Source organism: Peromyscus leucopus, chromosome X (assembly GCF_004664715.2).
Source record: "Peromyscus leucopus breed LL Stock chromosome X, UCI_PerLeu_2.1, whole genome shotgun sequence".
Classification (NCBI taxonomy): Eukaryota; Metazoa; Chordata; class Mammalia; order Rodentia; family Cricetidae; genus Peromyscus; species Peromyscus leucopus.
This window is the reverse complement of record NC_051083.1, coordinates 32,125,226-32,147,417: the sequence shown is the minus strand read 5'-3', so window position 1 is coordinate 32,147,417 and position 22,192 is coordinate 32,125,226. Positions and strand designations below refer to the sequence as shown.

Sequence of the window (22,192 nt, the reverse complement as noted above, 5' to 3'; positions counted from 1 at the left end):
CAAACGAGCACAAATCTATAGCCGCCCAGTCTTACCTGCCCATGCGTCATCATCCTCTGTCTCCCCATATAGCAAGGCGATTCCAGCTGTCCAAATAGAGACTCCCCACAGGGAAGCTCACTGCCACATTAGGGAGCCAGGCCCTTGTCTGCAAGTTTGATATTAGTCCCCACCACCAGATGGCAGAGGTGGATTATGCTGATGGATACACAGTTACATTACTGTTTCTTAGGCAGGGTTTTTATTTTATATTTATTTATTTTTTAAAGTCACTTTCTAATTTTAATTCTACACCACTGCATGTTTTTAATTCTATGATGCCTATAATTCCTGTTTATGGCTCTCTGCAGTGCTATTAAAACCACTACACCCAAGATTTTCTATTGAGCCAACCACAAAACAAGGCAGTCTGACTAGGGCAAAACAGGCTCCATAGTCTTCCATCTGAACCCCAGAAGGCCTTATATCCATCTCTCATCCCCCAGGAGGAACTGCAGAGAAAATTGATATTGGTACTTGCTGTTCTTCAGTTCTGTCATTAAGTCCAAACCTGATGAAGCAGTGAAATATGACAGCTTATGAGCAGCTCAGTGTTATCTGGTTAAATCTGTAAAAATCTAATCAGGGAGGACTGATTAATAATAATAAAATGATAAAAAAAAGGAATGATGTCTACAGGGCTAATGTTACTCAAGCTCTCTAATGATGGGATCTGAGAAAGCATTTAGTGAGAATGTTAAAATTCCTCAGTAGTCATCTGGTGCTTTCAATGCCCAATCAGATTTCTGCAGAATTTCATTCCCTTCCACACATCCATTGAGGACCTACCATATGCTGGGCTTGTGCTACATGCTTTGACTAGAATAAGTTAATAAGACACCATCCTTACCCTTGAGTTGCTAGTGGATTAAGAGTGGAAGGCAGGCAGGACCATAGTGGTCAGTTATGACAGATGGTTACGTGTGCATGTTGGGTGGATGCATAGGTTATTATGGGAAATGTGCCTAGGAATAGAATAGTATAGAGGAAGATTTCCAGAAGGAGGCTTGCACTAAAAATGTATTAAAGGACTTTTGTTTACCCAAACATAAAGTTGAAATGAACAGTAAGCATCCTTTCTCTATTATAAATATCACAGCATCTCACTACTAATAACTTGAACAAAAACTTTTGAACAACTACTTTGGGGACAGTTGTAGGTCAGTTGTTTCATTAAAAGGAGAAAAGGCAGAAGTCATACAGATGCGGATGAAAACAATACTTATTAGGGTTGTCTGTGTCTTGAAAAAAGCTTTAAAATATTTTATTTGTATTGTAATGTTTTTGTAAACTAGCAATCCTTAAATAAGTGTAGGGATATTGAAACAAATACCATGAATGTGTAGACAGCATCTGTCTCTATAACAAAAACCTAAAGGCCAGAAAATGGGGCATACCATCTTCTGATATCCATTTGGGGGACTTTTAAAGGATACTGAGCATTTTGAGTCCTCATTTCTCATAGGTTTTAAGGCACTGGGAAGTAAGAAAAGGTTCATTTTCTACCTGGGCTGTTATATGCCTGTCTTTGGTGCTCTCAATGCTGTGACAGAAAAGCAAATATGAATATCTATTTTCACAAGACACAGTATATGGCAAAGTAGGAAAGAGTTCTGGCTGGGGGATCAGAGGTTCAGGGCGAGGTATTGGCTCTGAAGCTAGCCTGCACAACTCTGAACAAGATTTCACACATTTCAAGTCTCCATGCACCTCCCCATAGAATGAGGGCATTGGATCAGCTCCGAGATTCTCAACAGAAACAGAAGAGCACTTGAGGGCCTTCCGATGATTGTTAGGATGATTGGGCAGGAGCCAAGCATAGCAGCCATCGTGTAATGTGCTGAATGGTCAATGAAAAGGGTCCATGTCCTACACAACATTTCAATACTTTATCCAAATCTCCCACAGAAAGAAGCCAGGAACCTATTTCTGAGTCAAACCTAATTCCCTTTTCATTATAAGCCAAAGTCTTACTTTGCCCATATCTAATAGGTGCTGAATATACCAATTTTCATGGCTCTTCTCCTGCCCCTGCCTCCAGCGCTCCTTCATTTCTCCACACTTTTTGTTTGGAAAGGCTTCTATCTTTACTTAATTCAAATTTATTTTTGAGAGGTACAGACATCTAACTGCTTTCATTATGTCATCTAATACAATTGTGAATTGGCACTTGCGTAATGAGATACAGTTATTAATACTTTTCCCTTTTGAATTCTCATTGTGATCATATTTAGGCCATAATGGTAATTTCAATACACATATACATGTAACTGATATTATGCATGGATTTCATGCAGGGTAGAAATGGGAGCATTTCAAAGTGCTTGCTTTAACTAAGGAGGTGACAGGACTGATGGGACAGAAAAACCCTAGATGGCACAGCCTTCCCATATTGTCCCAGAAACCTCCCAGGCTGGATCAGTTACCTCTGCGCAGGGCTTGCAGACTCTGTCTGGCATGGCGGTGCAGCTCCTCCACACAGGGTGGCCTGGTGGCTGGGAGGAAGATGTTTCGCTGTTGGTGCCATGGTGCACGGTAGTATACACTCAACTTACTCTCAATGTCCAAGTTGGAGACGGCTGCAAGACAAAGATCAAACAGGGCATTATGCATCAGGAGCTCTAACTGTGCATTTAGTGGGCTCTGAGGTGGGGGTGACAGGGAGATGGGAAGGCATGTAGAGGTGAAGTCCAGATTGATTGATCCCACCAAAAAACCTAACTCAAGGCTGGAAAAAACTTTGAAGATGATAATACATACAGAGACAACTATGTCCTAGGATCAAGAGATGGAAGACCATGGGATACTTCTGCATATTGTTCCTGCTATCTACCTAAACTTTGGTCTGTATTTTATGTTGTCCCTTGTGGCTTCTGGCTACAGTTTCCTGATCCTGCCCTCTACCTCTTGACTCCATTGATTGGCATTTTCCCCTGGTTTCACCAAAGGTTAGCCTGAGCATAAGCACAAGTATGATAGTGGGTATGGGGGGAGGGGCATCTGTAGATAACATGGTCCTTACAACTCATATGAGAAATCAAGGAAGACTTTCTTTCTCCTAAACACAGCATTTAATTCACTATTGTCTCCTTCATTACAGCCCAGGACAAAACGAACTCCTTATGAGTAGAGGATGCATACTTATAGAAAAACCTTCTGGGAACTAGGGGACTATGATTGAGAAACAGTCACCCAGAGAAACTCATAAGCACTTGGTGGCCTAGTAACCTCAAGACTACTAAGATCAGGTACAGTTGGCTTCATCCTTCAGACCCATGATCCAGAGCCAGACTCCTGGCCCAGGAGCATCCTGCTTTTCTCAGTCTCAGACTCCTTCCTGCTTTGTTTCATTTCCCCAGTGCATGGTTTGGAGACACTCTGCTTCACTGTTTATCCTTAGGCCCCAGACAGGTTCCACTCTGAGCCTTCTCTTGTAGAAGACTGATCTACCATTCCACTTTGAGAAGTCTAACCTGGAACAAGATAATCTATAGAAAATGTAGAAAGGAAAATGAATACGTTGTGGAAAGGGAATACAAGAATGAAAACTGGGGGAAATACAGCCTTTTGATGATTAAATTTCCTCTCTCTCACCATGAACTGCAGTTATTTTTGTTTTTTCTCATACAGTATTTAATAGCACTCTTTAGTCTAGAATAAAGTATTCATTACTACAAGAATCACTAACAGAGGCTAAGGATGTAGTTCAATGGCAGAACACTTGCCTAGTTTATGTGAGACTCTGGGTTTGATTCTTAGCACTATAAAAATAGAAACAAACACACATCAAATGATGTATTAAAATGCATGCAGAATCAAGAGGAGTATATCATGTCTCTAAATTATCTAATACAACATTCCATGCTGAGAAAATTCTCTATAGCTTCACTATACAATATAGTATCCCCTTTGCCCTTGGACTAAGAGATGGGACACCACAGTGGCTATTGAGCACTTCAAAATGGATTAGCTAGTGAGTGAGGAACTAAATTTTTAACTTTTACTATTAATTAAAATAGCCATATATGACTAACATATCTAACAATATAGTTCTAGGATGACCATAAGTAGTCTATCATATTTTCTCACCTTTAGCCACAGAGATGTGGCTAAATATGTCTCTTTATTCTTCCTAGATGCTTAATCTTTAAGAATTTGAATCAGAAGACTATTTCGCTGGGTAGAGGCAACACTCTTTTGGAGGGAAGAAGAGGGTCAATGGAACCATGAATGAAAGGAGGTCATTTTTCTTTCTCAAGCTATTCTATAGCCTCAACTTTCTCCTTAGGAACTGTGGGTGCTTAGTGAACCAGTCAGGGGTCACTGAAGCCTGTAGGCAAGAACAGGAGGATTCACAAAGGGACAAGCTGATCCTTTCAGGCCTGAAAGAATGTGTGGGCAGCCTTGGTATAGAAGGGGAGGGGCAAGTCTAGATCAGGGTGCTTCTCTCCAGTGGATGGTGGGTGGAGCTCTGAAGACAGAAGTCTCATTCAGTTACCCTTGGAGGAACACTCTGGTGCAGTGACAGGATTGGCTGGAAAATCATCCTGTCTCTGGATGTAGAGGTCAACTCCTGCTCAACAGGCTGAGGTCATTGCTAAACTCAACAAAGGTAGCTGTGAACTCGTATGCTGCTGACAGATGGAAGAAGGGACAGAAGAGAAAGTGTGATTGTGGAATAAAAAAGGAACAAGAAACTCAATGGGCAAATCCAGAAGTGTGTGTGCAGGTGTGGGTACCCCTCCCATCAGGCTTGTCTCTTCAGGGAGATTAGAGTCATAATTTGGGGGATGGGTCCAGGTGAGTGGAGATAGGTCAGAAGACTTAATCCTCCTCATACTGTCGGTGCTGTTGACTAGACCTTGGCAGCCTCTCAGAATAAAAGGTCAAGTGCCCATGGCTTTTCATTCTTTGGTCCTGCTATCTGCCTTAGTGTTGGCTTGAGGAAAAGACTCATCAGATGTGTTTGAAAAAAAAAAAAAAACCTGAAGATCACTGAGCCCTTGAACCAGGGTATTTCCAACACCGAGTTGATAACCTGCACATATTAAGAGTGTTCTAAAGTTGTTGATTTATCATCAGGAAAGTTTGAGGAATGCAAAATGTTTTGTGATGATGTCTTGAGATCTTGGAGGAGTGAGGTGGATTGGGTGACATGGGTGAACAGAGGAGAATGCTGACACTGGAAATACCTATCCACCCAGGAACATTATACAACAGTTAGCAATGTCAAGCACAGTCCTGGACAGAGCATCACACACAGAAATCCCTATCGTCTTGAGGCATATGCTTTGTAGTTTTGTATGAAAATGTTGACGTGATTCTTCCTGAAAGCAACAGATTAAGAAAAATGCTGTCTGACACATACTTCTTGCTGCTCTATGATATAATCTCCCAGGAATGACCTAAAAACATCAGATTCTGGAGGCCCTACATAGCTCCAAAAATACAGTTCCCACCTTTCTGTAGTAAGGAAATATAATTTCCAAAAATATTACATAACATAAAATAAAAAAGAAATTCAGCAATTTTCTCATTACTAAATATAAATTTCACATTATTTGAAAGGAAGTATTGTTATTTTTAATGACCTTCCTTTGCTAGTGCCCTAAACTCATTCCTTCTATTGTCAGTAGACAAGCCAGTCCCGAGGTTTTTGACTGCTAAACTGCCTGATACTAAGAACAGATCAAATGCAAAGATTAATTTCTGAATTCCAGTGTAGGCACCCTCATCCTAGTTCCTCAATGGAACCAACCCTCATGCATAATGGCTGCTTTTCCAGCCCTTAGGATCCACACTTCCCTATCCTTTCTCTTCTGAGAAGCTAGAATGGGTTTGTTCCATGCATTAGCAGGTGATAATGTCACTTACTTGTTGCCACAGTGATATCTATCACTGCTCAGCTATGTCCTTTAGTCACGGAGTATTAAGTGTGTGGTGCATCCACTGGAGGCAGAAAGAGGCACTAATGGAACACTCAATGAAGCCATCACATTTTCCTAATAAAAAAAAAGTCATTTCTAGGCTTGAGGAAAATGGCTCAGTTGGTAAAGCCAGCATGAGGATCTGAGTTGAGATCCCTAGCTTGCATGTAATAAGCCAGCACAACAATATGTGCCTGTAGTCCCAGCACTGAGGGAACAGAGACAGTGGGATCCCCAGACTTTGCTGGCCAGCCTATATAACCAGATCAGTGAGCTCCAGATTCAGGGAGAAACTGTCCCCCAAAATAAGTTGGAAAATGATAGAGATTGACACATGATGTTATGAAATATTATTTTAAGATATGTTACATTTGTTTATGCTATGGGATATTTGTTTAATATGTAAAGATGTGCTGCATTCTTTTTTATTGCCTTTGTTTAACTCTGTAAAGCTGTGTTACTTTGCCTGTCTAAAACACTTGATGGTCTAATAAAGAGATGAATGGCCAATAGTAAAGCAGGAGAAATGATAGATGGGGCTGGCAGGCAGAGAGAATAAAAAGAAGGAGAACTGTGGGAAGAAAGATCAAGGAGAGAGAAAAGAATGGGCCAACCACAGAGCCACACAGCCAGACATGGAATAAGAGGAAAGAAGAGATATACAGAAACAGGGAAAGGTCAAAGCCCAGAGGCAAAAGATAGATGGGATAATTTAAGTTAAGGAAAGCTGGCAAGAAACAAGCCAACCTAAGGCCGGGCATTCATAAGTAAGAATAAGCCTCTGTGTGTATTTATTTGGAAGCTGGGTGTCAGGTCCCCAAAAGAGACAAAGAGTAAAACAACCAACTGCAACCTGACATTGACCTCCAAATGCACATACACATATATGTACACCCATGTACACATCAACATATGAATATGCACACACATACACCAAGGAATTTCTTTTGCTAAGTAATGGTTAAACTAAAACTGAATTAATTTGTTCATAATGTTGCTATACCACTGCCAGTACAAAGCTGCCTCCACCTTCAGATTTACCATACCCTATTTTCTTCCATTTCTAGCAATTTCATCATGACTGAATCATGAATGAAAACAAGTTTAGTTACCTCTGTAATATATATTCTCACAGCAATAAAAAAGAGAAGTAAGCTGGGCTTACTATTTTTCTGATACACTAAGCCCTTATCATAGAGTCCAGGATGTCCTCATATTTGAATTCATATTAACCATGTATCTCTTGAGTGTGGGAACTATGACTTACGCTACGTATTTTACAAAAGAATTTATATTTTTGACTTTGAGTTTTCACAGGGAAAATGTTCTGTTGAGTGGTCATGTCTCATATTTGGTTTAAGAGATGAGAAGTAACAGAGGCATTCACTATGTCTTGAAGCAATTGCCAATGTGAGAAACTGATGATGGAAAATGAGGCACTTAATACTGAGAACAGTCCATATCTCAAAAAGCTTATTTGTGGCAAGAACTTATAGGCTTGAAAGAAACTTAGCTCAGATGAGACAGTTATATGCTGATTTTAGCCTAGTGGAACTCTGAGCAAGGACACAGATCAAATCTCGATTCAAATATTGCAAGGATATTGGAGGGTTGCTGGTTTTTTTGTACTAGATTGAACTAGGCTTTATACTTGCTAAGCAAATGCTCTGTCCTGAGATGTATCACAGCCTTTTTTTATTTTGAGACAGAGTCTTACTACATTGCCTAGGTTGGTCTCAAACTTGTGATCTTCCCATCTCAACCTCCTAGGTCACTGGTATTACAGATCTGTCCCACCAGGTCTACTTTAACAATGTTGTTTCAAGTTGCTAAGTTTATAGTAGCTTATTATGGAATAATAGCATAGTAATAGGAAACTAATATATTCTCCCCCATTAATGGATCTACTTCCTTAAAGTCAGTCCCTTACTTGCCTTATCTTGTCATCTTCTCCTCTATGTTACTGCTGCCAAAGGAGGTAGGATTAGATGCTTCATTTTTATCCTTTACAACAGAAAACAAGGCTCTTCATGTGCCTCATTGCAAGGCAGGTGCATTCTCTTCATAATACCCTGGCCCCTTCACTCAACTCACAGAGGAAAGTATTAACTCATTTTATAGATAAGTTCAGAAAAAGGACATTTGCAGTCATATACCTTGTAAGTAGACTATCTGGGGTCGGACACCATCTCTGGCTTCACAAATGCTTCTTTTTCTCAAACCAATACAGAAGTTAGGTAGAGAGAGGGAGAATGAGTTATCTGCCATATTAAAAGTATCTAGCAAAGGACTCAATATTTCCACCTTCTGTGTCTTTCACAGAATTAGGTGTATCTAAGAACTGAGATAATGTTCTAGAAAGTGACTAGAGGAGGTTGGGAGAGATTTAGTACATTCCAGAAAGACAACCAGCACTACATATAGACACCACAAAAGTAAACTGTTAAAAGAGCATCATGTCTGTGGGGCAGTGGAGTCTTTATAGACTCACCTGAGTTCATTCCCCTCTCACACCTCAGAGACAATGAGATTGTCTAGATCTTCATTCAGAGTGATGTATCAATTGTATGGATACTGTCATTCACTTGGTCCTCAGAAATGGCCCGACTTAGATGTAAGATTTCAAGTTCTCATCTGGTGTGTCTCTCATATATATATATATATAATGTCATATATATCATCACCCAGAAGGCTGAGGCAGAAAGATTGCTGTGAGACTGAGATTAGCATGGGATATATGACAACTTTCAGATGATTCTAGACTATCAAATGAGAACCTTTCTCAAATACCAGAAGAGGAGGGGGGAAGGGCTCTTAGACTTGTGTCTAGGAGGTTTGCTTTTAGGAACCATTGGGAAGGAGTGAAGATCAGCAGTACACATAACCTTGCCCAAGGTCTCTGAAGCCCCAATTATCCCCTGCCCTGCTAGAATTGATTCTGATTTGGTTCCAGCTTTCCTGGATGGCCTTGTGAGCTTCTTGCTACCTTAAAGAATAACCTATGGGCAAAGAATAAAATGCTTATTCTTGAGTCGGGGAGATGGCTCAGCAGTTAGAGCCCTGACTGCTCTTCCAGAGGAACAGGGTCTGATTCCCAACACTCTCAATCATGGGAGTTTACAATTATCCATAACTCCAATGTTAGGGAATCTGATGCCCTCTTCTGGCTTTTGCGGGACCAGATATGCAAATGGTGCTCAGACATACATGTAGACAAAACATGTAGTAAAATAAAAAAAGAAAAGTTCATGCTTTAACCTCCTGTCCTAGAAAGACATTATACCCTCCCATGGGCTAATCCCAGCTTCTCTCTCTCTCTCTTCCTTCTCCCGGGCTCTTCATAATTGAAGGGTCGGGGTAGCAGACAGCTGAAATTAAAGTTTCAATTCTGTGTGTAATAAAAAAAAATTCAACAAAATGTGCCAAGTTACTCAAAAATGGAATTTTTACCCCTTCAAAGGAGAGAAGAAAAATTTAAAAACACATTCTTTGAGTGTCTACAAGAAACATTTACCTACAAATACCTTTGCTAACCTTCCTTCCTGCCCTTCTGCTGATCATCCCCACCCCCACCGCATAATAACTTTCCAGCCAGAAACACATCCCTACGCAGACCATCCATTCTGACAGCCTGTGATAGAAAGCAGTGAGGAGCATCACACATTCGTGTATTAGGAAGCATCTGAAATAGTGGGTGTCGCAGATGCACAGTCGGATTCCTCCCACTTCCCTGCTAAGCTGAAGCCGTTCCACAGCAGCCAACAGCTTGGTGAGCAAAATGGAAATGTAGTCAGTCTGGAGCTGCCTCCAGAGTCCTCCGAGGTGCTGGGAAGACAGGGAGGGGAGTTCACCAAGGGAGACCGTTCATTCCCACCTGTTCTCCTTTCTTTGGCAACCCGCCCTTTGCCCATGCTGCTTGGCAACTTGGAGGAGAGGAGGGCAGCATAGAGGCACAGCAAGAACTACAAAAGTCCTGCCAACCAGCCCAAATCCAGAGGAAGGTTTCTTGAAACTGTACTATTGGGCTTTTTTCTGCATATCCTTAGTAATTCAGTCCTCCTCCTAACTCTGGACAGATTATCAAATATAGGCTTCTTTCTCGGCATCAGGAAGATGGGTGGAGGTTTCCTAACAAGTTCCAGCTCTTTAAAATATCCCCACTTCTACAGAACAGAACACTGAACGAACAATTTAACTTCTATACCAATATGAAGTTTCATAACAGAAAGACTGGTCATTACAGGGGCTGGAGAGATGGCTCAGTGGTTAAGAATACTGACTGCTCTTCCAGAGGACCTGGGTTCAATTCCCAGCATCCACATGGCAGCTCACAACTGTCTATAATTCCAGTTCCAGGGGACCAGACACCCATGACATAACACCAATGCACATAAAATAAATAAGTTTTTAAAAAGACTAGTCATTACTGTTACTGCTGCTTGTTTTGATGCCAGATATCCTTTGGAAAGATCACTAGGGCTCTACATTGTGGTTGTGGCTCTGCAACCACATGACCTCATGCAAGTGAAACATCCCTAGCATTCTGGATCCCCATCTTTACATATGAGTGATTGGGAAGTGTCCATATCTGGGTGCAGTCCTGCTCTGTCTGATATATTTGCTTTCTACCAGCCGCCTAAACCTACTTTGAAAGATTCTGTATTGAAGTGATGGCAGAGTGGGCTGATGGGGAAAATTTGGGCTCTCTGTGATGAAAAGATGGAGGGAAAGCCAAAGCAAATCATGGAACTATGTGGTTTTAATCCCATATTCCAGGTCATAGAGCACTCATAGTGTGGTTCTGAGACTCCAATAAATGAATCACTGATTAATCAAAAATTATTTTCTTTTCCTATAATAGGAACACAAAAGAGTCTAAGGTCTAAGTTTAAAAGAAGAAAGTGTAAACATGTCTGTGTTTCTTGAGGAGATGTCTCATGTGTAAAAGCACTTCCCTGTGAGTCTAAGAACTTGAGTTCAAACCCACAGAACTCACGTAAAGTCGGGTGTGGTAGCCTAGGTCTGTCATCCCAGTGTTCCTTCAAGACTGGCCTACACAGCAGAGAACAATGGAGAGACCTTGTCTCAAACAGGTTGGAAGCTGAGCACCTGAAGTTGTTCTCTGACCTCCAAATGCACAACATGGCATGAGAATGACCACATTCACACATAGGAGTGTACACACACACACACACACACACACACACACACACACACTTCCACATCATACATAACACAAACACTCAAACAAAATAAAAATACCCCAACTTCTGTATTCTTAGTAGATGGAATATAAATGAAGATGATGCCAACACAGGTTATACTGTGAGGGTCTCACAGACTGGAAACAGAAGTATGCCCACAACCAAGGAGCTTGTGACCTCTCTGACAGGTCTGACATCCCCATCTCTGATAGCTGTTGACTAGGGCAGTACTTGGTGTGATAACTTGGAGATCCTCTCAAGAGTCATTCTCAAAGGTACAGTATAAGCCATGCCCCTTAGGAGGGGTGTATAATCCACTTGCTCATCTTCAGGTCACTCGCCAGCTTTATTCTACACCATATACTTCTGCCACAATGTAAGCACACTGGCATCTATCACAGATCAGCTACTGTTTTCAGAAACTTCCTGTAAGCATGGAACAGAATCATTGTATTCTACTTCTGGAAGGGACCTCGGAAATTACAGTGGTCTGTATTTTTTTTTTTTCAAATTGCAGGGCATGACCCACTAGTGGATTGCAAAACCCATTCAGCAGGTCAAGACTAGCATTTTTGAAAACAATGACATAGAATAGAGTAGAATAGAATATGCTCAAGTGTACTGTATTGTTCTGTGGAGCTATTGTTTGTTGTTTCTGCTGGGCATGCATGCACAAATTTGCTTGGTCGTGATCTAAAAACACATCTTACTCTGAGCAGCAGTCAACACACTATAAAAACCATGGTTTAGGTCACTCCTCTCAAATGCTGATAAGGAAACCCAAGGCCAAAGATATGCTCCAAACTCACAGACTTGAATTTTGGCAGAGGCAATGATAATAATAATAATAATAATAATAATAATAATAAAGTGTAAGCCTCCTGATCCTGGGTTCATGGACTTTGCTGGCTGGCTTCTGTGTCCACCACTTTTAGTCATTATTTGTTACCTACTTTTATCTAGTCCCTCAGAGACAATGCTCTACTGCCCTGTTTTTCTATGAAATCAGCTTTTTGTTTGTTTGTTTGTTTTTTGTTTTTTCGAGACAGGGTTTCTCCATGTAGTTTTGTTGCCTGTCCTGTATCTCACTCTGTAGACCAGGCTGGCCTCGAACTCACAGAGATCCACCTGGCTCTACCTCCCAAATACTGAGATTAAAGGTGTGCGCCACTGCCGCCTGGCTGAAATCAGCTTCTAATTTTAGGATTCCAGAAGCATTTCAACCTAGGGTGCAAATTTTGTGATGAACAGCCACAGAAACCAAACTTGTACCCTGTTGCCTTATAGATCCTAAGAGCTCCTTTGCCAAGAGCTCTATGAGAATATCGTAGCTAGAAGAGATAGCCCTGTGCACTTACCAGAAACATGAGCTGTGTTGAAGCTTAGGGTATATACATACAACCATAGAGAGGTGACATTACTGAGAAACATTGGAACAGCAACAAAAAATACAAACTCTGGAGGATATAGATCTGGGCTACATGTGGGTGCACAGGGTGGGAACTATCTGAACACTTTTCTTGTATTCTGCCCTTTCTGCAACCTGTTTTCATATCAAACAACCCAGAAGAGGATTGCCCAGGATAGCAGATGTACTTAGTTTGGTTACCCCGATTTCTCTGTGGATGTAGAAGCTTTTGCCACTTAGTCTCTATCCATTCTGTAAGGCTCATCTCCAAAACTAACCCTCCCACCTCAGGCTGCCCTCTGCTTCCTAGCCATTCACTATTGTCTCCCTCTCTCTCATACTCCTCACAGACTTCCTTAGCTACTCAGCCACATTCATGTACCGTAGCTCTGTAACCACATCGCTCCATATCCCTGGCAATGGCACACACTGTCCCAAGTAAACATTTAATGGAAATACATGTGATTGCTGTTGTTGCTTGTTAATGACTCCCTGTAGAGTTTGGCAGTGAAATGAAATAGACACAAAGAGTTCAAATGGGGTTTTGCACCAACTATAGGTTTTATTCATCTACAAAATCACAGTGGATGAAATTTAGATAGATGCAAAGAAGGAATTCACAACCATGGGAATCTAGAGGACAGGCTACATTATAGTAAGAGGTTAGGAGAAATGGGTAGAAAGGCGAGTTTCCCAGAAGGGAAAAAAGAAAAAAGAATGAAGAGGGGGAGTAAGTTGGGAAGAGCATGATCTTGCCAACTAAGTTCACATTCTAAGGCCTAAAGATGTTTTAGACTCCCTGGAGAGAGCACTGGCTTAGATGCAGTACTAACTAGGATTCCAAAGAGGAAAAACTGGCATGTCTAGTAACCTGAGGTGTCTAGACATTCATTCATATCCACCCACTTATATTCAGCACTACTTTTGTAAAGCCTCTGGGCCAAGAACCAGGGAACGGGGACACAGAAGTGGTGCTTTAGTTACCATTGTGCCCCTGTGCCCCAAATACCTGACACCAGTGATTTAAGGGAAGAAAAGCTTATTGTTGCTCACAGTTCCAGAAAGATTCAAGCCCAACATGACAGAGAAGACACAGCAGCAGGAGTGTGACAAATACTCCTCATATCATCAGAGACTATTAAGCAGAGTACTGTTAGAACCTGGGACCAAGTGATAGCCTTGAAAGACCTACCCCTAATGTGCTACTTCCTCTAGTCAGACTCCAGCTCCTAAAAGTTCCAGTCCTCAAAAATTACTGGGGAACAAGCATTCAGAACAGGAGCCTGTGGGGACATTTCAGATCCAAGTCATAACAGATGTCTATCATAGGGTCCTTGTCATCAGAGCATTTATGGTCTTATATTCATTTTGTCAATCCATCTCTCCTTTGGTTTCAAGGATTTATTGTTTAGCTATTAAAAAGTAAGTAAATAGCTAAAGCCATTTCTCTCTCTTACATATTCACTCAATAAAATGAAAATTAAAAAATTCACACACCCCCACACCCTTCAGTTCCACTAGAAACCCTAACATATACTGTGGTGGTTTGAATGAGAGTGGCACCCATAGGCTCATCTATTTGAATGCTTCGTCACCAGGGAGTGTCACTACTTGAAAGGATTAGAAAGATTGGGAGGTGGAGTTTTGTTGGAGTAGATATGGCCTTGTTGGACATACAGCATTGTAGGTGGGCTTTGAAGTTTCAAAACCCCATGCTAAGCCCAGCCAATCAGTCTTTCTTCCTCCCTCTCCCCGCCCCCCACAGATCAGATGTGGCTCTCAGCTACTGCTCCAGTGCCATTCCTGCTGCCAGGCTCCCTGCCATGATGATAAGGAACTAACCCTTTGAAACTGTAAGCAAGCCCTCAATGAAATGTTTTCTTTTATAAGAATTACTGCTGGGTGGTGATGGCACATGCCTTTAATCCCAGCATTCCGGAGACACAGGCAGGCAGATCTCTGCGAGTTCACAGCCAGCCTAGTCTATAAAGAGAGTTCCAGGACAGCCAGGGATACACACAGAAAAACTCTGTCTCAAAAAAACAATAACAACAACAAAAAGAATTGCCTTGGTCATGATTTCTCTTCACAGGAATAAAACAGTAAGATATATACTTCATGGGAAGTTGAAAATATTAAAAGAACATGGAGGAAAACATTTAAAATCATGTCACCCACAGCCACTGCTATCTCACCAGCATGTTTACAAATAGTTTTCTTCATGTCTGCTTTTAATAATTGAAAAATAACATATATGCTTCCTCCAATATGTCTTTTAATAAATTCCTCTTGTGATATCAAAGTCTTCACACACACACACACACACACACACACACACACACACACACACATTCAGAAACAATATTTGTTAACAGCTACATAATATTCTACCACATGAACATACCATAGTTTATTTGTGCTCTCAGCACTGGCCATGAGATTGGTTCCAATATATAAAACATATTGCAATGAACATCTTTTCAAAAAGCCTCATCTGGGCCCCATTCTTCATTGACTGTGAATATGCCTTGCACTGGACTGGAAATTTCATTGTCTATTGCATGCAGAATGCTCTCCTTTAATAACACAGAGGCTGTCAAAGCACAATTGACTCCAAGGTTCAGCTCCCGAATCACAAGGTAGAGAGCAGACAGGAATCTTAGAAGTACATATTAGATAGATAGATAGGTAGGTAGGTAGGTAGGTAGGTAGGTAGGTAGATAGATAGATAGATAGATAGATAGATAGATAGATAGATAGATAGATAGATATGCACACATACATACATTAACACATAGGTACACACATAAATATATACATACATACATAGATAATAGATAAATGCATAGTTGAACAGATAGATAGATAGATAGACAGATAGACAGATAGAATGAAACTATATCCTTTTTAAAACATCAGAAACAGAAACCATACAGTTTGAGCTATCATACCCACAGACTGTAGACAATAGGTGAGGATTCTCATTTGTTCTTGTCCACGTGTACCATTTCAGGCTCAACAGTACTAGTGGAAATAATTTGTTTTTCACAAGGCACCATCAAGAGAGGCCATTTGGAAATGAACCATACCTTTAAGGAGCTAAAAATGTCAGTATAATGGAATGGGATAGGCTGGAATGGAATAGTGCTGAAATAGGGGAAAATGTGTGAAAATTATCTTCCTATTTAGGAAGCACTGTACACAAGAAGAAAATGGTCCTGTTTTCCAATATGGTACATAGAATCTCTTTGGTCCTCTTGGACAGATGCCCTCTTGGACAGTTTAGTTAGTCTGTAAAGCAGTAAGGTAATTAGGACATGATTGGTTCTCACTTATATATGCTAATAAATCTCTTCTACTATGTAGAGGTTAGTTTCTTAGAATTTAGAGATCATCATTGATGGTAGAAACATTTAAATACAAAAGACCCCTCACATATCACCTTCACTTCACTTAATAATTATTATTTGCCAATTAGTATCTTGATAGATAGAAAAGAATTGATGCTTTTTGTTGGGGCAACAAAAAACCTATGATTAGATGAGCTTCCAAGCCAAATGGTAGTCTTTTCAAAGGAGCGTTCTATCCTAGAAACTTAGATATTTGTAATAGGTATGCCATGGCCTGATGAGTGGGGAATACTGAGTCCACTGTTCAACTCAGTGTCAGAGAATATGGGTTCTTTTGTGACTCAGTTAGTCTGTGTTTTGGTAAGTCTTCAGAAATACCAAGAGAAGTGTCCCAGATTCACCTTATACATTTGTTGCTCCAGACCTGGAATTAGTCCTGGCTTCTTTGAGATGGAACAGCCTTTTGTATACCACAGGTATTCTCTATTATGGTATTGCCACTGATTCTAGGCTTCTTCATAAGTAGAACTGGAAAATATGCATGTTTCAGAAGGTGAAAGTCAGTCAAGTTTAAACTGCCATTTCCAATTGAAATGTAAGATTGTAGCTTTTAATTTAACTTCCTTGACTTTATACTTCATCTCTTTTTCTCTTATGCTGAAAATCTCAATTCCTAATGACAATGTCATAATTACTTACTTCAAAAGCTGCAAACTGACTGCAGTAAGAGAACTGAGCTCAATTTTAGATCCCCCCTTTGTCTTTGGGGTGTTTTCTATTAGTATTATACAGTAAAAGATACTCTGCTTGAAAGTCACATGAAATGACTGAAAGTGCTAAATACAATAATGCTAAGGTCTTGTGTATTTGGGGGAGGGTACATAAAGGGGAAAACTTTGAGAGACGCCCAGCTACCCATCCAGGTGTATCTGGTTCATAAATAACCAAACATCCATTAAAAGTTCCTGAATTTTTAATTTATAATTCACTTGAGAAAAACCTCCCAGCCTTATGCCCTTCCTACTCATCTCCTCTACATGCTAGCTATTTAGGAAACCAAGAGCTCCTGCACTTCCTTTCTCAGCTCCTGTGAAGTCTGCACACTGGCCCTCAAAGGAGCTGGGCAGGCTTTGTTGAGAAACAGTACAGAGAAGCCTCTGTGGTGGTGAGGAGAGCTTTTGATCTCCAGAAATTTGAAAACTCAAGCCTGGAGGTCTTGGCATTTATCCCAGAGATCAAACACATATATTGGCACCTGTAGGGAAAGAGGAAATGAACCAGCCTTTTTTGAATCCAGAACTTCTAATGAAAACTCCCCAAACTATTGCAGAATCTACCAAAGGCCACAGGCTCATCAGAAGCTACATGGAGCCTCCATGGGAACTGCACTACCATGGACTCAGTGAGTGGCTGACACATGGGGATCAGACAACTTCACCCATGAGAACTATGCATGAGCCAAAATATTAAGAGTCTGGTTTGAATGATGTGAAATTGAGATTTCTGTAGGTTAAAATATATGGATATGGCAAATTCATATGTTTCAACTTTATAGTTCTTAAGTAAGCAAATGAAGACCTCAAACCTCAGCAATCTTTCAAAATAAATAAGTGATACCCTATATCTCCTCAGGTTCAAGGTATTTTTATTACATTTCTCTTCTTAGGCTGATTTGCTGGAGAGAGAGGTCACGATGAAGGGAGGAGAGAAATAAATTATAGCAGAAAACCAATTCTATTATCAACCACACTCAAGTCTAGGAGACAAAGCATTATACCTATTATAACGTTCAAAGGACTACAGAAGTACTTTGAGAAGAAAAGGACACCAGCAGTGCTCTCAAGGAGTTCATAGCCTAGTAGTCAGATTAGGCAAATTAGATGATTATCCAAGGTAGGATCAAGTGTTCACACTGAAGAGACACTGAGCTCCCCACTGGTTCAAAATAAATGCTTTCTGATTCCAGGAGGAGTGTAGAGATGAAGGACAATTGTAGTGTGGGGAGAGGACTGGTGGATAGGTAGGATTAGCAGCCTGGAGGACAGATGCTGGCAAAGATCAGCATATGCTAAGGCATTATGTTGAACTACGTGAAATTTCTATTCCCAAGTAACAAAAACATACTTGAATATGGACAATTTCTTGACCTGACTTAAAATGAAATTTCAGAAGACTCTGTTGGTAAGAGTCCTAGGGACATTTCACTGTGGGTAGACCAGGAGTCATAAGAAGCATAGAGGGGGCAATTACAACTCTGCTTAGAGGGAGATGAATGCCATTTAGTAAATACACAAATGAACCACATATTGAGTTTGGCTTTCTACCAAAAGACCTTTATACATGATAAACAAATTCAGCAAAATAACAAGATACATAAGAAACACACAAACCCCCAACATTTTCATATACCAATAATGAACCTACTAAAAACGAAATCAGGAAATATTCCCACTCACAATAGTCTCATGATAGTCAAACACCTGAAAATAACCCCGCCCAAGGAGGTAAAACATCTCTATAACAAAAAGCTGCAAAGAACTAAAGAAAGAAACTGAAGGCACCAGAAGATGGAAAGACTTTCCATTTTCATGAATCACAAAATTAATATTGTTAAACTGGTAATACTACAAAAATAATTGACAGATCCAGCACAGTCTCCATCAAAATGGCATCTTTCATAGAACTAGAATTCACATGAAATTACACAAGACCCCAAATAACCAAAGAAGTCCTGAGCAAAAAGAAAAATGCTAGATGAATAAAAATACCCAATTTCAAACTATACTACAGCTTCAGAGTAATAAAACAGTAGCATATTGGCACAAAACCAGAAACATACACCAGTAAAATAGGATACAGGACTGAGAAAGTCCTCTACCTATAACCCATCTGACTCTTGGCAAAGGTGTCAAAAACATCCAGTTAAGAGAAGACAACCTTCTTAACAAGTGGTGCTGGGAAAACTGGATCTCAAGATATAGAAGACTGAAACTAGATCTGCATCTCTCACCCTGTACCAAATCAACATGAAATGTGCAAGAGACACTAATGTAAGATCTCAAGCTTGGAAATTACTAGGGGAAGACATTTTCAATGTATCAACATAAGCAATGCTTTTCTGAACAGGATTCTAAAAGCTGAGAGTAATAGCATGGATTGACAAATGAAACTTAGCTGGTAGAGTGCTGTCTCAGCATATAATGAAGTCTCAGGTTCAATTCCCAATGTGGCATAAATCAGAACTTATGAAGTAGAAACAGGAGGATCAGAAGTTCAAGATCATTCTCAGCCACATAACAAATGTAAGGCCATTCTGAGATATGTAACATCTTAAAAGGTCTTATTAATAAAAACAAATCCAGGAGCCAGGTATTGGGGTGAATGCAGGAAGAGCAGAGAAGCAGAACAAGCCACAGTCACCTCACTTCGCCAATTCCTTAGCTGATCCTGTTTCCTCAGACTAGAAGCCTCTGAGTCCTCATCAGAGTGGATCTCAGCTGAACTGCTGCTAAAAGCTAAAAGCTTAACCAGGCTCTAGTTCCTGGTTCTCATGCTTTATATACCTTTCTGCTTCCTGCCATCATTTCCTGGGATTAAAGGTGTGTGTCACCATGCCTGGCTGTTTCCAGTGTGGATCTCTGCCTCCAGAATGCTAGGATTAAAGGTGTGTGTGCCACCATTTTCTGGCCTCTATATCTAGTGGCTGTTCTGTTCTCTGACCCCAGATAAGTTTATTAGGGTGCACAATATTTTGGGAAATACAATATCACCACAGGGATACGTGAAACCTTGTCTCAAAACATATACATAAATAAACAAACAAATGAGATTGCATTTATGTTTGACTTATTCTCACTGTGACCAACACTCGCAAACAAAAGAACTTAAAAGGAGAAATTTTTCTTTTGGCTCATGATTTCAGACCACAGTGAACTAACTTTGTTATTTCTCAGCATGGTTAGTCAGAGTAGACAATGTGGTAGAAGATTTGCTCAACACATGGCAGCTGGCAATCAGAGCAGAGACAGATGAGAGCACAATCTATCCCCCATTAACATGCCCTCAGTGGCCCACTTCCTCCAGCTAGGCGTCATCTCCCCAAATAGTGCCATCAGCTTGAGATCAAGCTTTCAAAAACACGATCTATAGCGGACATTTCATGTTCCAATAATAACAATATAAAATTCACAAGCTTCTACATGACATAGGAAAACAACTAGTAGACTTAGCCTATAGAGTGGAAGAAAATCATTGCCTGCCCGTCATCTGATAGAGGACTAATATCCAGAGTATATGAAGAATTCAAAAAATTAAAAACATAAGAACTAATAAATCAATAAATGGGCAAATGAACTGAAGAGACAGCTTTCAGGTAAAGATGTACAGATGGTCAATAAGTACATGAAAAAATGTTCAACCTATTTAGCCATCAGGGAAATGCAAATCAAAACTAAACTGAGATTCCATTCCACCCTAGTCCAAACAGCTGTCGTGAATAAAACAAATGACAATAAATGTTGATGAAGATGCAAAGAGAAAGGGATCCTTTGTATACTGGCAGTAGCAGATTAGTCCAGCCAGTCATTCTGGGACTCTGTAGATTATCAACTTGGATTCTGCCTTGTGGATGCTGCTCTGCTAAGTGCTGACTTTTGCTTTCCAAACTCCACCTCCACATTGTCTCTAGGAGTCTACAGGAAAAAGTAACTCTTTGTTAAACACATGGTTTTCCAAGTCAGCCACTCAAACTACCAAATGAAAGCTGTAAGCACCCAGTCAGTCAAAATGCTGAACTGGACTTAGGGGCCAATGCATAGGCCTAGAAGTCCTAAAGCGGGTGTCCCTGGGAACATGGAAGTGTCTGTGGCCCATGTTGAACTGCTTACCCAAAACCCTCAGAGCAAGCTGCCCAAGTCACATCCACTTGTGCCTTCACAACACCCTCTAGCTCTGGATACCGACTTTCTCTGCAGAGCTTCTCTGACTCAAAGACATCAAATCCAAACCAACATGGGCAAATACCAGAATTGGAAAAGGAATGGATTACAATTAGTCTTGAAGAGGAGGAGATTACTTTTTTGTTTGTTTATTTGTTTTGTAGGCTTGGATCCATGTAGTGATAGGAATAAAGGTTAAAAATAAAGGAATAAAATGAAATAAGGGCAACGTGGCTAAGCAAGAAAAGATGCTTGACACCAAGATAGATGACCCTCAGTTCCCTCCTCAGGACCCACATGAAGGAAGGAAAGAACCAATTGCCAGAAATTATCCTCTGACCTCCACATGCATGTAGTGGCATGTGCACCCACATACTAAATAAATAGGTAGATAAATAAATGTTATTTTTTTAAAGTTTAAAATACGATGTCAACCTGAAAACCAAATCAAAGGAATAGGTAATATCAACTCAGATAAGAGTTTTAAGATGATACAATTGTCCAGAACACCTGTAGGGTCATATTACTTGTTTTAACAATATATTGACCTAAGCAATAATAAGTATTTTTGATAGAATTTCAAACCTTTTTGCATTGCAAAAGCAGCTAGCTAATGTGGTCATCACAGTAAGAAATACAGATCATTATTTCAACATTTGCAGAAACTATAAACCACCTCTCTAATTGAATATTTGTCAATGTTACCCCTGAATTTAACTTAAAATGTCAATTTTGCCTTGTACAGAGATGGGCAGACCCACTTAAATGGGCTGTTAGGGGGCCTCTCCTGTCAGTTTTTCAGGGATTTAAATATCAGGGCAAGAATGTTTACATGAAAAGGCAAGGATATTATCAAGAAGGCATCTGGGATGTAATATAAATTGGAAATTGCATTTAAGAATGAATTTTTATCATATTTTTTTGTTTTTAAGCTTTCTTTTAAAGACTGTCAAGCCAGTAGATTTGGTGAATAGAACATGTCTTACCTTTTGTCCATTCTGAGAAAGGTCTGTTCCGAACAAGTCACCCACAACAAGTGGCACCCAGATGTGTCCATTTTTCCCAAGCCCCTCATCTCACTATGATGTCACCTCACCAGTGTGTCCTCCCAGGTCTCTATGCATGGCAGCTACAGGCTGGAGTCCAACTAGAAATGCCAGGGTCCTCTGTGGTGAGATTTTTGGAAAGGGGTAGAAAGTAGGAGCCACTGAGGCAGTCTAAAGAAGCAGCCTGTTCTGGGACTTCTGCAAATTCCGAACTTCCTCCCTTGTGGGGTAAATCCAAACCAGCAGTCTGGAGCACACAGCTCAGTGCCTGAACCAATAGT

The 22,192-nt window shown here is 40.4% G+C and overlaps 1 protein-coding gene across 2 annotated transcripts in view; it reads right to left on the bottom strand.

Moving 5' to 3' along the window:
- Positions 1-22,192, bottom strand: part of Nhs (NHS actin remodeling regulator) — a 333,978-nt gene that overhangs the window by 41,944 nt on the left and 269,842 nt on the right. For both annotated transcript variants that reach the window (XM_028887744.2, XM_028887745.1), the window contains exon 2: positions 2,466-2,618. In XM_028887744.2, the coding sequence (XP_028743577.1) occupies positions 2,466-2,618 (153 nt within the window). The remainder of the gene's footprint in view (positions 1-2,465; positions 2,619-22,192) is intronic.